The sequence below is a fragment of the Scyliorhinus torazame genome, chromosome 14 (assembly GCF_047496885.1).
Source record: "Scyliorhinus torazame isolate Kashiwa2021f chromosome 14, sScyTor2.1, whole genome shotgun sequence".
NCBI lineage: Eukaryota > Metazoa > Chordata > Chondrichthyes > Carcharhiniformes > Scyliorhinidae > Scyliorhinus > Scyliorhinus torazame.
Window position 1 is genome coordinate 104925144 of NC_092720.1, and position 16097 is coordinate 104941240.

A 16097-nucleotide genomic window follows, 5' to 3' on the forward strand; every position below is an offset into this window, starting at 1 on the left:
ACTCCATGATACACTTTGGGGTTCTCTAAACCCTGGCCCACAACAAATTGGGGGCTCGAGGGGGATAAAAGTCTATCTATTGGGTTGGCTTGGTGAACTTAAGACAGCTCTGTTTGAACATCTAGTTCCCACCACTCGCATCTTCCACCTTGGTCAGCGCAGAGAGAGGTGTTTTTACATTTAATAGTGCTTGATGTTGTCTGAAATAAATAAAGAGGTTTCGCGGCAAAGTGACATCCGCAACAAAAAAAAAATATTTTAATGCTGCTGAATTTCTAAGGAAGCCACTAAAACGGGGGGTGGGGGAAGCAAGTGGACATTTTGGCATCAGCACCTTCCCTTGCTCATGGGCACCTCAGTAAATGAGCATAAAAGGCGTTCCCCTCCCTCCCTCCCACACACACACAACCCTGAAACTTCCGGAAAGCCAGGCGGCAAACCGAAAGGGGAGACCAGAAGCAGGAAGCGCACACAGCCGGCGACGGTGTTGATTGTTTTTGTTTTTAATCTACGATCTGAGGAACGGCCGAGAGAGAGAGTTTAAATATATCACCTCTCGTCCGAAAACAACAATGGTGAAAATCTCTCTCCCCGCGGCTCTGGGGCAGAAGCCGGAAAAGACAGAGAGCGAAGCGGATAAAACCGAGATCCTCATCCCCCAAGATGTAAGTCAGCTTTTGATCAGTGACTGGACAACAGCCTCACAGCTGGAAACATCCCTTAGCCGGCTCCGGCGGACAGATGTTTCGGCAGGCAGACGGCTCCGAGCCGTGTCCGTAATTAGCTCCAGACCGGGGAGAGGGGCAGTGAAGTGGCCCCGGGGGGGGGGGGGGGCAGTGAAGTGGCCCCGGGGGGGGGGGGGGGGCAGTGAAGTGGCCCCGGGGGGGGGGGGGGCAGTGAAGTGGCCCCGGGGGGGGGGGGGGGGCAGTGAAGTGGCCCGGGGGGGGTGGCAGTGAAGTGGCCCCGGGGGGGGGGGGCAGTGAAGTGGCCCCGGGGGGGGGGGGGGGGCAGTGAAGTGGCCCCGGGGGGGGGGGGGGGGGCAGTGAAGTGGCCCCGGGGGGGGGGGGCAGTGAAGTGGCCCCGGGGGGGGGGGCAGTGAAGTGGCCCGGGGGGGGGGCGGGGAGAGGGGCAGCGAAGTGGCCCCGGGGGGGGGGGGGAGAGGGGCAGCGAAGTGGCCCCCGGGGGGGGGGGGAGAGGGGAGGGGCAGTGAAGTGGCCCTGGGGAGGGGGGGGGGAGAGAGGGAGGGGGGGGGAGAGAGGGAGGGAGGGGGGGGGAGAGAGGGAGGGAGGGGGGGGGGAGAGAGGAGGGAGGGGGGGGGAGAGAGGGAGGGAGGGGGGGGGAGAGAGGGAGGGAGGGGGGGGGAGAGAGGGAGGGAGGGGGGGGGAGAGAGGGAGGGAGGGGGGGGAGAGAGAGGGAGGGGGGGGGGGAGAGAGGGAGGGGGGGGGAAAGAGGGACAGTGAAGTGGCCCTGGGGGGGGGGGAAGAGGGGCAGTGAAGTGGCCCTGGGGGGGGGGGGGGCAGCGAAGTGGCCCGGGGGGGGGGGGGCAGCGAAATGGCCCCGGGGAGGGGCGGGGAGAGGGGCAGCGAAGTGGCCCCCGGGGGGGGGGAGAGGGGCAGTGAAGTGGCCCTGGGGAGGGGGGGGGGAGAGAGGGAGGGGGGGGGAGAGAGAGAGGGGAGGGGGGGGGAGAGAGGGGAGGGGGGGGGAGAGAGGGGAGGGGGGGGGAGAGAGGGGAGGGGGGGGGAGAGAGGGAGGGGGGGGAGAGAGGGAGGGAGGGGGGGGGAGAGAGGGAGGGAGGGGGGGGGGAGAGAGGGAGGGAGGGGGGGGAGAGAGAGGGAGGGGGGGGGAGAGAGGGAGGGGGGGGGAAAGAGGGACAGTGAAGTGGCCCTGGGGGGGGGGGGGAAGAGGGGCAGTGAAGTGGCCCTGGGGGGGGGGGGAAGAGGGGCAGTGAAGTGGCCCTGGGGAGAGAGAGGGGGGGGGAGAGAGAGGGAGGGGGGGAGAGAGGGAGGGGGGGGGAAAGAGGGGCAGTGAAGTGGCCCTGGGGAGGGGGGGTGGCAGTGAAGTGGCCGGGGGGGAGGGGAGAGAGAGGGAGGGAGGGGGGGGGGGAAAGAGGGGCAGTGAAGTGGCCCTGGGGAGAGAGAGGGGGGGGGAAGAGGGGCAGTGAAGTGGCCCTGGGGAGGGGGGGCAGTGAAGTGGCCCTGGGGAGAGGGGAGAGGGAGGGGGGGGAAAGAGGGGCAGTGAAGTGGCCCTGGGGAGGGGGGGGCAGTGAAGTGGCCGGTGGGGAGGGAGAGGGGCAGTGAAGTGGCCCGGGGGGGGGGGGGGGAAAGAGAGGAGCAGTGAAGTGGCCCTGGGGAGAGGGGGGGGGGGGAGGGGCAGTGAAGTGGCAGGGGGGGGGGAGAGAGGGGCAGTGAAGTGGCCCGGGGGGGGGGGGAAAGAGAGGAGCAGTGAAGTGACCCTGGGGAGAGGGGGAGGGGGTGGGGGGAGGGGGTGGGGGTGGGGGGAGAGGGGCAGTGAAGTGGCGGGGGGGGGGGGTGGAGAGGAGCAGTGAAGTGGCCCGGGGGGGGGGGGAAGAGGGGCAATGAAGTGGCCCTGGGGAGAGGGGGGAGAGGGGCAGTGAAGTGACGGGGGGGGGGGGGGGGGGAAGGGGCAGTGGAGTGGCCCGGGGAGGGGAAGAGGGGCAGTGAAGTGGCCCGGGGAAGGGAAGAGGGGCAGTGAAGTGGCAATCAGTGCACCTCACCGACTCCAGCCTCTGCATATTGACAGCAGGATGAACTGGAGAGACTGAGCGCTCTCTGGGTTACTCTGGGTGTGGGGGACCTAAACAGCTTTTGGGGTTTGTATTTTTTTAAATTCAACTGGTAGCATTTTACTTAACCCACAAAATGGTGAATTGCGATTTCCAGAATGTCACGGTTAAAAGCAGTCCGTGAACTGGGTTATTCTAGGACATTTCTGCTGCATCTTTAATTTTCGAATCGCATTTTGGGTGTATTCGTTTTCGCAAGACAAATTCTGAATACTTTATTTTTAATACTAATTATTTACATCCCATTCGCACACCCCCACCCCCCATCCCCCTTCGCTCCTGGAGTAGTTAATGGGGTTATTATTTCATCCTTTACATTACATTGACAACAGGAGTGACAACAATGTTTATCGTTGGAGTTGTTCAAAACTATGTTCGAGTACAGCCAAAAGGCATGCTGTTATAACCCACACAGAATGTTATAACCCACACAGAATGTTATAACCTACACGTCTTACGGGGTACGGATGATTAGATAACGGGATGGTGACCCTTAATACTCGGGTTTGTGCAAATAGAGGCGGCTAGTAAGGCACCAACTAGCGAAGACCCAGTAGGGAACTACTGGAGATGTGTATATAATACTTATTGTAAAATAAAATAAGTTTTTGTTTCGACCTACTCGGTGTGGACATTTCCTTGTCCTTGCATAACTGGCAACGAGGATAAAAACTGGATAGCTATTGATGTGGCTGAGCCACCTCCCCATTCCTCTTGGATACAGGTTGGAAAATTGCTTTCATCATGCCTCTTTTATGACGTTTGGACATGTTTGATGCTGGACTGGAAGATTAGAATCAGTACGCAAAGAGGTTATGTTACTTTTTCCAAGCCAACAATATCGCAGAGCGACTGCCAAGTAGTCATCTTGTTAGCTGCCTGGGGTGCGCATACGTTCGGAGCGATACGAGCCTTACATATCCAGTGGTCCCAGACACTAAAACTTTCAATGAAATTGTGGCTTTATGGGGCAGCATTTTAGCCTGATCACATCTGTTATATTGCAACGGTACTGGTTTAATACTGCCGATAGGACACCGGGTGAGTCACTCAGTTTTTGTTGAAATTATGTAAAATCGCAGAATTGTGCCAATATGATGCTGCGCTATCTGAAATCCGTAGCATCCTGCGTGGCTATTTGCAGCATTAACAATGCGGTTTCTCAGAAGAAACTGTTAGAGCCTTCACTGACCTTGCAATAGACCATCCAAAATCCACTGTCCTGGAAAAGTGTAGAGCAAGGGGTGCAGGAGATACTGGGGATGGAAGTGAACGCCCTAGGGCAGTGTTTTTCAAACTTTTCGCCAGGGACCCATTTTTACCAATCGTTCATCCTTCGGGACCCACGCCGGCCGACCTTCACAACCCATGCCAGCTGACCTTCGCGACTCTCCATTTTCACTTCCCTTTAATGTGACAGCTTGGTCCTCACAATCTCACTTGCTTTGTTGTTTAACATTACATTGCTGATGATTTAAGATTTCACTGCATTGTTGAAAAAAAATCAAGGGGTATGTCCACAATCTCGCTATGCTTAGTCTTGAAATGTCTTAGAAGTTTGAGGGTTTTAATATTTCATTTACCAATACTTCCTTGCATATAACACACATGAACTTTGAATCCAGATTTGCAGTGACACAATTAATAACCCATACCTCAAGTAATCATCTTGATGCTGCTTTGTTGCTGTGTCCAGTTTCTTTTTCATGGGTTGTTTACCAGAGGCCCTGGAGTTCAAACATCACTGCTGGCAACTGCAAAATGCATAATCTCTCCCCCGCCCAGAACACACTATGTCAGTGATTGGGGTGCATGACCTGCTTTTTGCCGCCACTCCAGGCATGAAGACTCCATTGATTTAAAACAAAACTGTGTGTGTGTTAAAGGAACTCTACTCCTGGGTCAGCGCGCATTCTTTGTACCAGGTGACGTGGTGTTTGTTCTAAACTTTGCTGAAGGTGCCCAGTGGATTTCCGGCATTATCCTTTTCCAGACAGGGTTGGTTTCTTACCATGTACAAGTCCAGAGTCGTACTATGCGAAAGCACATTGACCATATTAGGCCCTGCGACTGCTTCTTCGGAAGGTTTCTCGTCCTCGAAAACCTCTTTTATAACCCATCTGCTGCCTGGGTAGCCGACAGTGGAACCCCAAGGGGGTCAAGACGCCTAGACGACTGAGGCCGCCTGCTTGGACTTGGAGATGGAGATGCAGGAGGTCTCCGATGGGAAGCCCTCGGATCCACAATCTCGGGAATTGCAGCCGCCACGTCGTTCATGTCAGAAGAGGCGTTCACCTTCGAGATACACGCCACCCAATCCAGCGCCTTGGGTGCACGATGCACAGCCAGATGCCAAAAGGGTCCGGTGCCCTCCTTCACCATTGTCTTCGGAGGATTCTTCGAACTTTGGGGGGGTCTTGCCAGGTAGGGATGATTAACTACCCCATGGATCTTGCAGAATACGAGCTCTCCCAATAAGGAGGCAGGGGACCCTTAACAATTCTTGAGTTTGCATAAATGGAGGCGACCAGTAAGGCACCAACTAGAGATACCCAGCAGGGAACTACTGGAGCTCTATATAATAGTAGTTGTAAAATAAAGTAAGCTTTTGTTTCAACCTACTCGGTGTAGACTCTTTGGTGCTCTTAGAAAACCGGACTAGGAGGAAGGGACACGGTGCTACAGCAAAAGAAAATCTATTCTTCACGCATCAGTACTTTTGCAATAATGTTCATCTCTGCCTTTTTCAACATATCACATCTTAAGTTAACAGCTAGTTTCAAACTTAAAATAAATACATTTTGTGATCATTCTGGTGTTGACTATCCTGGCAGACTATTTACCTTTCATCCCACTCCAGCAAATGCAATGTATAACATTTAAATTCAAAATCTAACCGAAACACAAAACTAGTGCTTCTTCGTTTTGTTTTTAAACATGTTCAGTTGCTAATTTCAGGTTTAAATAACTAAACATCAATAATTTCCATTGTCAAAAAATAATGTTGAATTGCAGATTTGGTAATTGTCACTTATTTGACAATAGGAAGTAAAGTCACCATAGTCCCAAATGGCCATAGGCTCCCCTTTGAGAGGGAGAGCTGACTGGTAGTGATTTAATCTAAGGATCACCACCCCTCAGGTGAGGGGCAAGGTTGCGCAGGCGGCACCTTCATGAATACCATCAGCTGGTACGGGAATTGGACCCTCTCTGCTAGCCTCGCTCTGCATCACAAAACAACTGTCCAGCCATCTGATAATATCTTTCTTCATTTTATTGAAATTCAAGTATCACATCCTGCAAACCGGATGCACTAAGATTCAGATATCTGCACTTAATCTATTCTTGCTGCGCTGTTCAGATATGTTTCTGATTTTTCAAAGGAATCAATGAAACCCAAAGGGTTTCCAGTACTTCACACAATGAACGATGAACCTTGATAAAACATTGGTTTGGCCCCAGCCAAAGTTTTGTGTGCAGCTTTTGAGGCACTGAACTTTAGGAAGGATGTGAATACTTTAGGGAGGGCACCAAAACGGGTTTTATGAGAAAGGGACAAGGGACTTCAGTTCCAGCAATTGGGTAAACTGGAGAAGTTGAGAGTGTTCGCTTCAGAGAAGGGAATGTTGAGAGGAGATTTGATTGAGGTGTTCAAAATCATTAAAAGTCTGTACAAAATAGATAGAGAGAAACTAATCCTATTGCGGAAGGATTGAGAATCGGAGAACACTGGTTTAGGATGATTGGTAAAAAGAATCAAAGGTGATATGAGTGTTATGGGTTATACAAACTTTTAAAAATATGAACGTTTCTCACACTCGTCACATGAGGAAAAGTCCTTTTACCCAGTGAATGGCTGGAGGTTGGGATTGGATGGCCTGAGAGTGTGGTGGAGCCAGTCTCAGTCATGGTTTTCAAAAAGGAATTGAATAAGCATCTGAAGATAAAAATAAAATGCAAACCACATGAAAAGTGCAGAGGAGTGGGACTAGCTAAACTGCTCTTTCAGTGAGCTGGCACAAGCCTGATTGGCCGAATTATACTGACATGACAAGCTAGAACACTGACTATAGACTGGTCAGTATTTAAAAACTCTGCCACCAGCCTGAATGAATACGCTGCTGCAGTAACTGACTTCATTGTGTAAGTGTGTAGAAGACTGTGTGCCAAAGAAGCAAATCCACGTGTTTCCCAACCGGAAACCCTGGATGAACGGGGATATCCACTGCTTGCTGAAGTCTAGGTCTTGAGGTGTTCAAGTCAGGCGACCCTGACCTATACAAGAAAGCCAGATATGATCTAAAGAAATCCATCAAAGGTGCCAAAAGACAGTACCGGCCAAGCTCGAGTCCCAGACTAGCCACATGGACCCCCACCGTCTCTAGCAAGGTCTGCAAGACATAACGGGCTACAAGATGAAGGCATGTAAAATCGCTGGCTCCAATGCACCCCTCCCTGATGAGCTCAACGCATTCTATGCACGCTTTGAACAAGAGGTCAGTGAGAGTGAGCCCTCCACCCCAGAAGCCGCAGATGAACTTGTATCTGAGATTACCATTGCAGACGTCAGAGCAGCCTTCTCGAAGGTCAACCCACAGAAAGCCACTGGCCCGGATGGGGTACCCGGATGGGCACTCAGGTCTTGCGCGGATCAGCTGGCGGGGGTATTCGCAGACATCTTTAACTTCTCTTTACAACAATCTGAGGTCCCTATCTGCTTCAAGAAGACGCCCATCATCACTGTACCAAAAAAAAGGCAAGCAGCGTGCCTTAATGACTATCATCCAGTGGCTCTGACATACATCACCATGAAGTGCTTTGAAAGGTTAGTCATGGCATGAATCAACTCCAGCCTGCCAAATTGCCTTGATCCACTACAGTTCGCCTACCGCTGCAACAGGTCCACAGCAGACGCCATCTCCATGGCCCTGCACTCTACCCTGGAACACCCAGATATCAAAGACACCTATGTCAGACTCCTATTCATCGACTACAGCCAGCCTTCAACATCATCATTCCTACGAAACTCATCTCCAACCTCCGTGTCCTTGGCTCCTCCCTCTGCGACTGGATCCTGAACTTTCGAAACCACAGGCCACAATCAGTAAAGATAGGCAACAACACCTCCTCCACGATCATCCTCAACACCGGTGCCCCACAAGGCTGTGTCCTCAGCCCCCTACTATACTCCTTATACACCTATGACTGTGTGGCCAAATTCCCCTCCAACTCGATTTTCAAATTTGCTGATGACACCACCGTAGTGGGTCGGATTTCAAACAGTGACGAATGAGATAGAGAATCTGGTGAACTGATGCGATGACAATAATCTATCCCTCAATGTCAACATAACAAAGGAGATTGTCATCGACTTCAGGAAGCGTTGTGGAGAACATGCCCCTGTCTACATCAATGGGAACAAAGTAGAAAGGGTCTAGAGCTTCAAGTTTTTAGGTGTACAGATCACCAACAACCTGTCCTGGTCCCCCCATGCTGACACTATAGTTAAGAAAGCCCACCAACGACTCTACTTTCTCAGAAGACTAAGGAAATTTGGCATGCCAGCTACGACTCTCATCAACTTCTACAGATGCACCATAGAAAGCATTCTTTCTGGTTGTATCACAATTGGTGTGGATCCTGCTCTGCCCAAGACCGCAGGAAACTACAAAAGGTCGTGAATGTAGCCCAGTCCATCACGGAAACCAGCCTCCCATCCATTGAGTCTATCTATAATTCCCGCTGCCTCGGAAAGGCAGCCAGCATAATTAAGGACCTCACGCACCCCGGACTTACTCTCTTCCACCTTCTTCCGTCAGGAAAAAGGTACCAAAGTTTGAGGTCACGTACCAACCGACTCAAGAACAGCTTCTTCCCTACTGCCATCAGACTTTTGAATGGACCTACCTCGTATTAAGTTGATCTTTTCTCTACACCTTGCTACAACTGTAACATTATATTCTGCAGTCTCTCCTTCCTTCCCTATGTACGGTATGCATTGTTTGTACAGCATGCAAGAAACAATACTTTTCACTGTATACTAATACATGTGACAATAATAAATCAAATCAAAACATTGAAAATGTTTCTTTAATCCACTCACTCGTGGAGTTGTCTTTATTGCTGTATAAGGCGATGTACTGATAAGTGACTAGAAGGAATGCATTCCTGTGGAGGAAAGAACAACCTCAATTTTGCTGTGATTCCAATACACTGGGTATTGCTCCAGTAGGCAAATCCCCATGCTAAATGATTTCTGTGAAAATGAGTTCCATAGAATCCACAGTATCCCTACAATGCAGAAGGAGGCCATTCAGCCCATCGAGTTTGCACTGACCTCAAGTTCACTGTTGTAAATATTGCCCTTTTATGGTGATAATATTGGAATTTATTGTACTGGTTGAATGCACATAATAAACTTAATTATTTTAATTCATTCATAGGATGTGGAGGTCACTGGCTAGGCCAGCATCTATTGCCCATCCCTAATTGCCCTTGAGAAGGTGGTGGTGTGTTACTGCCTTCTTGAACTGCTGCAGTCCCTGTGTTATTGGGGCACCCACAGTGCTGTTAGGACAGGAGAATTTATACTAATAATAATCGCCTATTGGGTGGGTACGGGGTCTATCTGGGAGCGAGTGGAGGCGGCTTCGTGCAGGGGCACCAGTTTGGCAGCCCTGGTCACGGCTCCCCTACTGCTGTCGCCGGCCAGGTACTCCACCAGCCCGGTAATGGGGGTGGCCCTGCGGATATGGGGCCAGTGGAGGAGGCATGTAGGGGAGGTGGGTGCGTCTGTCTGGGCTCCAATATGTGATAACCATCGATTCGCCCCTGGGAACATGGATGGAGGGTTTCGAACATGGCGGCGTGTGGGGGTGAGGAGGGTGGGCGATATGTTCCTGGAGATGAGCTTTGCGAGTTTGAGGGGCTTGGACGAGAAACTTGGGCTGGTCAGGAGAAATTACTTTAGGTACTTACAGATGCGGGACTTTGTACGCAGACAGGTCCCATCCTTCCCACACCTCCCGCCAATAGGGATCCAGGACAGAATCGTCTCTAGAGGAGGAGAGGGTAGAGTCTTGGATATCTACAAGATGCTCATGAAGGGGGAAGAGTCCCAGACGGAGGAACTAAAACTCAAATGGGAGGAGGAGCTCGGCGGGGAGATGGAGGACGGGCTGTGGGCGGAAGCCCTGAGTAGGGTAAACTCAACCGCAACATGTGCCGGCTCAGCCTGATTCAATTTAAGGTCGTTCATGGGGCCCACATGACGGTAGCTCAGATAAGCAAATTCTTTGGGGTAGAGGACAAGTGCGCTAGTTGCGCGGGAGGACCAGCGAACCATGTTCACATGTTTTGGGCATGTCCTAAGCTTAGGGGGTACTGGAAGGGATTTGCAGGGGTCATGTCCCGGGTGCTGAAAACAAGGGTGGTGATCAGTCCAGGGGTGGCAATTTTTGGTGTTTCGGAAGACCCGGGAGTCCAGGGGGAGAAAGAGGCAGATGTTCTGACCGTTGTTTCCCTAATAGCCCGGCGGCGAATACTGCTGGCATGGAGGGACTCAAAACCCCCGAAGACCGAAAACTATGGCTTTCGGCCATGTCAAGTTTTCTGGGTATGGAAAAAATTAAGTTTGCCTTGAGGGGATCTGTACTGGGGTTCGCCCGAAGGTGGCAACCATTCATCGACCTCTTCGCGGGAGAGTGAACGTCAGCAGGGGGGGTGGGGGGAGGAGGGGGGAAATTAGAATAGAGTAGGAGGGATAAATAGGCGGGTAGTGTCTATGGGAGAGGAGCGGGCATGTGCAGTATGGTTCGATTGAAAAAATAATCGCCTATTGTCACAAGTAGGCTTCAATGAAGTTACTGTGAAAAGCCCCTAGTCGCCACATTCCAGCACCTGTTCGGGGAGGCCGGTACGGGAATTGAACCCGCGCTGCTGGCATTGTTCTGCATTACAAGCCAGCTGTTTGGCTCACTGTGCTAAACTAGCCCCTAATTTGGCAATAGAAGAGTTGTTGGAAACCTGATACCCAATTTATTACATGATACCCAATTTATTATACAACAAAGTCCTACAAAAGGCAATGGACAGGTTATTTTAGCAAAATAAAAACAGAAACTGCTGGAAAATATTCAGAAGGTCAAGCAGCATCCGTGGAGACAAAATAGAGATAATGGGCAGAATTTGCCAACTTTTCACGCCAACAGGATATTATGGTCCCACCGGCGCACGGGTTTCCCAGTGACGAGGGGTGCAGTCAAAGGGAAATCCCATTGACAATGGTGGGACGAGAAATTCCCGCTGGCGGGCCGCCTCCACCGCTGAAAACACACTGCAGGTTGCTTGGTACATCCCACCCAATATTTCAGGGTAATGACCTTTCATCAGAATCTTTTAAAAAAAAGAAAATTTAGAGTACCCAATTCATTTTTTCTAATTAAGGGGCAATTTACCATGTCCAATCCACCTACCCTGCACATCTTTGGGTTGTGGGGCCGAAACCCAGGCAAATACGGGGAGAATGTGCAAACTCCACACGGCCAGTGACCCAGAGCTGGGATCGAACCTGGGACCTTGGCACCGTGTGGCAGCTGTACTAGTCACTGCGCCACCGTGCTGCCCTAGAATCATGTTTTAATGGCGTTATTGTTGAGGGACAAATATTGGCTGGGACACCCAAGTGAACTTTTGGGCAGCACGGTAGCACAAGTGGATAGCTCTGTGGCTTCACAGCGCCTGGGTCCCAGGTTCGATTCCCTGCTGGGTCACTGTCTGTGCGGAGTCTGCACGTTCTCCCCGTGTCTGTGTGGGTTTCCTCTGGGTGCTCCGGTTTCCTCCCACAGTTCAAAGACGTGCAGGTTAGGTGGATTGGCCATGATAAATTGCCCTTAGTGACCAAAAAGGTTAGGAGGGGTTATTGGGTAGCGGGGATAGGGTGGCAGTGAGGGCTTAAGTGGGTCGGTGCAGACTCGATGGGCTGAATGGCCTCCTTCTGCACTGTATGTTCTATGTTCTAAACTTCGCTGTTCTTCATTGAATGGCATCATGGGATGTTTTATATTCACCTGAAAAATCACGCAGGTCTTAGTTTAGCATCTCATCTGAAAGTAAGTTCTGTGCAACATTCCCTCAGTATTCAACTGAAATGTCAGCCTGGATTTTGTACAAATGTTTCTGTGTCACCGTGTCACCTCAATATAATACCTAGTTTGTGAATAGCCTGCTTCAGCCTCAAAAGTTGCCAGGGAGAGGGTAGGAGTCGATGGCTAGCGAATAGAGTTCGTGTTGGGGACTAAAGAAAATGTCTTTGGGCTTCCATATATTTAGTTGGGGGAGATTTCTGATAGATTGATAAGAATAGAATCCGATGAAAGCAGTCTCACAAAGCTGGATGAATAAGGAGAAATGTTGGAGAAGGATGGAGTGGTCAATTATGTCAACAGCTGACGTAAGTTCTAGGAGGGCAAGGGTGGAATGAATATCATGGTCAGAGTCATGTAGGATTGACGAGCGGTTTCAGAAACTATGACAGATGGGTGGCATGATGGTACAGTGGTTAGCACTGCTGTCTCACAGTGCCAGGGACCTGCGTTCTATTCTGGCTCGGATGACTGTCTGTGTGGAGTTTACAATTTCTCCCTTTGTCTGCATGGCTTTCCTCCGGGTGCTCCGGTTTCCTCCCAGTCTAAAGATGTGCTGGTTAGATGGATTGACCATGCTAGATTTTGCCTTAGTGTCCAAAAGGCTAGGTGGAGTTACTGGGTTAGGGTGGGGGCATGGGTCTGGGTAGGGTGCTCTTTCCAAGAGTCGATGAGACTCGATGGGCCGAATGGCCACCTTCTGCACTATGGGGGTTCTATGAACACACCATATTTTGTACCAACCAGTACAGATGCATATAAAATGTGCAACCACCATGTACCAAATGCCACTGCAGCGTTCAACCTATGTAAAATCTTGCAGTACCATCTGTGGGGGAAAGAATAGTGAAACAAATCGGTGATGGTATCCTTGTGTTAGGAGTGGAAGATTGTGCAGGATGCCTGCTACTAATCATCTACCACTGGCTCCTATGGAAAGTATATATCTGTAAATGTCAAGCAAGAACAAGGTCAGGCCCAGCTGTGATGTCCTCTGTAAATGGATAATGTGCTAGAACTCAATCAAAAGATGTATGTTTGAAAAATATCCACTTGGTTGAGGTACCAAAGTGTGAACACCACCCTCGGAAATGTACCCAGTGAGTGAAACAATAACTTTGGACCGATAAAGGAAAATGCTTCAATATTCAAAGATGGTTGCTTTCATAGTGTGTTTGTGATCACATGATGTTGGCTAAAAGGGAGTGTACATAATTAATGTGGACAAACAGTGGGTTTTCCAAGCATACTTTATGAATCTTAACGGCAGGGGATAATCTGTAATTCTTGCCAACTACAGGTGGGTAAATTGAAATGATCAACAAAGAAGTAAGAGTAAGGCTTTGAGGCTGACAAAGTTTAGTTTTGAGAGTGGGTGAATGATTTTATATGAAAAGATCATACAGATTAAGAAAGTTTGATAGTGTAGGATTGATGGTTTAAGATGACTTGGAGGAATCCTTTTGCTGTGCTAAATGGCCTTTCCTTATTTCATGCTCATTTCCATTATTTTATTATAGTTTCAGTTGATCAGTGTGATACTGTGGACAGGTCTGTTCTGCTTTTTACAGTAAGCTTTCATAATAGAAGATTCCAAATATATATTTAAGTCTGAAGGTAACAACCCTCCATTGAATGACCAATCCCTAATAGGAGCTTTCTCTTTTCATTCATCTACAGGATGTGGGCGTCGCTGGCTAAGCCAGTATTTATTGCCCATCCCTAGTTGCCCTTCAGACGGTGGTGGTGAGTTGCCGTGTTGAATCTCTGCAGTCCCAAGGTGCAGGTACACCCACTGTGCTGTTAGGGATGGTGTTCCAGGATTTTGATCCAGCGGCAATAAAGGAACGGTGATATATTCCCAAGTCAGGATGGTGAGTGACTTGTAGAGTGGTGGCATTCTCAGGTATCAGGCCTTCTAGATGATAGTGGGCATGGGTTTGGAAGGTACTGCCTAAGGAACTTTGAGTTCTTGCAGTGAATCCTGTTGTGCATTATGGCTGCTGCTGTTTGTGGTGGAAGGATTGAATATTTGTGGAAGGGGTAGCAGTCAAGTGGGTTACTTTGTCGAGTATCTGTATTCTGTTGTAGTTGCACTCATCCAGGAATGTGGAGAGTATTCCATTACACTCCTGACTTGCGCCTTGTAGACGATGGACAGGCTATGGGGGGTTCAGGCGGTGAGTTACTCACTGCAGCGTTCCTAGACTTTGACCTGCTCTGATAGTCACAGTATTTGTATGGCTAGTCCAGTTCAGTTTCTGATCAATGGTAACCCCCCAGGCTATTGATTGTGGGGGATTCAGCTATAGTAATGCCACTGAGTGCCAAGGGGCGGTGGTTAGATCCTCTCTTGTTGGAGATGCTCATTGCCTGACAAGTGTGCGGTGTGAATGTAACTTTCCACTTGTCAGCCCAAGCCTGGATATTGTCCAGGTCTTGCTGCATTTGGACATGGACTGCTTCAGTGCCTGAGGACTCGTGAATGGTGCTGAACATTGTGCATTCATCTGCAAACATCCCCTCTTCTGACCTTTTGATGGAAGGGAGGCCATTAATGAAGCAGCTGAAGATGGTTGGGCCTAGGACACTACCCGGAGGAACTCCCACAGTGATGCCCTGGAGCTGAGATGATTGACCTCCAACCATCTTCCCTTTGTGCCAGGTATGATTCCATGATGCCAGATGATCTGGTTCGTGGGCTGCACAGTAACACAGTGGTTAGCACTGCTGCTTCACAGCACCAGAGTCCAAGGTTCGATTCCCAGCTTGGGTCACTGTATGTGCAGAGTCTGCATGTTCTCCCTGTGTCTACGTGTGTTTCCTCCGGGTACTCCAATTTCCTTCCACAAATCCCGAAAGACGTGCTATTAGGTGGATTGGACATTCTGAATTCTCCCTCCGTGCACCCGAACAGGCGCCGGAATGTGGCGACGAGGAGCTTTTCACAGTAACCTCATTACAGTGTTAATGTAAGCCTACTTGTGACAATAAAATATTATTATTATTATTAGGCAGCTTTGTAGAAGAAACAGGAGTTTTTATCTGAAGTACAATCGACCTCAATAATTCTCTACCATTTATCATCAGTTAATACACCTGCGCTGCAGATTCATGTCAGTTTGCAACACAAGTAGGTTTTTAATTTACCTGTTTTAATTACTGCCCTTGTTATAAAGATGCACACTTTATCACAAAAAAATGTTCTGTTTCATCTGAAGGTCAGACTGAATTATTAATAGCCATGACTAAGAAACGGGTGAATCCAATAGTGTTCCTGTGCAATCACCACATAATAACTGTGTTTATCATTCTTTTGCCTTTACTGTAAAACAGATTCATTGTAGCCTTTGATTCTTCATCTAGATAATGCCTCTACTTTCATGTACTTTTCTGGGGCGAGATTCTCCGACCCCCCGCCGGGTCGGAGAATCGACGGGGGCAGGCGTGAATCCCGCCCCCGCCGGTTGCCGAATTCTCCGGCACCGGATATTCGGCGGGGGCGGGAATCACACCACGCCGGTTGGCCCCCCCCCCCCCCCCCCCCCGCGATTCTCCAGCCCGGAGGGGCCAAAGTCTTGCTGCTAAAATGCCTGTCCCGCCGGCGTAGATTAAACCACCTACTTTACCGGCGGGACAAGGCGGCGCGGGCGGACTCCGGGGTCCTGGGGGGTGCGCGGGGCGATCTGGCCCCGGGGGGTGCCCCCACGGTGGCCTGGGCCGCGATCGGGGCCCACCGATCCGCGGGCGGGCCTGTGCCGTGGGGGCACTCTTTTCCTTCCGCCTTCGCCACGGTCTCCACCATGGCGGAGGCGGAAGAGACTCCCTCCACTGCACATGCGCGGGAATGCCGTCAGCGGCCGCTAACGCTACCGTGCATGCGCCGCCCGGAGATGTCATTTCCGCGCCAGCTGGCGGGGCACCAAAGGCCTTTCCAGCTGGCGGGGCGGAAATTCATCCGGCGCGGGCCTAGCCCCTTCAGGAGCATTCCGCACCTTTGGGGCAGCGCGATGCCTGACTGATTTGCGCCGTTGTGGGCGCCAGTCGGTGGACATCGTGCCGATACCGGAGAATTTTGCCCCTGATGTCCATTTGTTAAGTACAGACCTTATCTGTTTCCTATATCTTCTGAAGCTGAAGTGCAGTATGAT

At 50.6% G+C, this 16097-nt stretch overlaps 1 protein-coding gene across 1 annotated transcript in view; it reads left to right on the top strand.

The window, feature by feature from the left end:
- The first annotated feature begins 408 nt into the window (after positions 1-408).
- The window catches only part of LOC140389931 (integral membrane protein 2C-like), a 100947-nt gene continuing 85258 nt past the window's right edge, over positions 409-16097 (top strand). The window contains exon 1 of the mRNA XM_072474587.1: positions 409-665. Coding sequence (XP_072330688.1) covers positions 573-665 — 93 coding nt within the window. The 5' untranslated portion in view covers positions 409-572. The remainder of the gene's footprint in view (positions 666-16097) is intronic.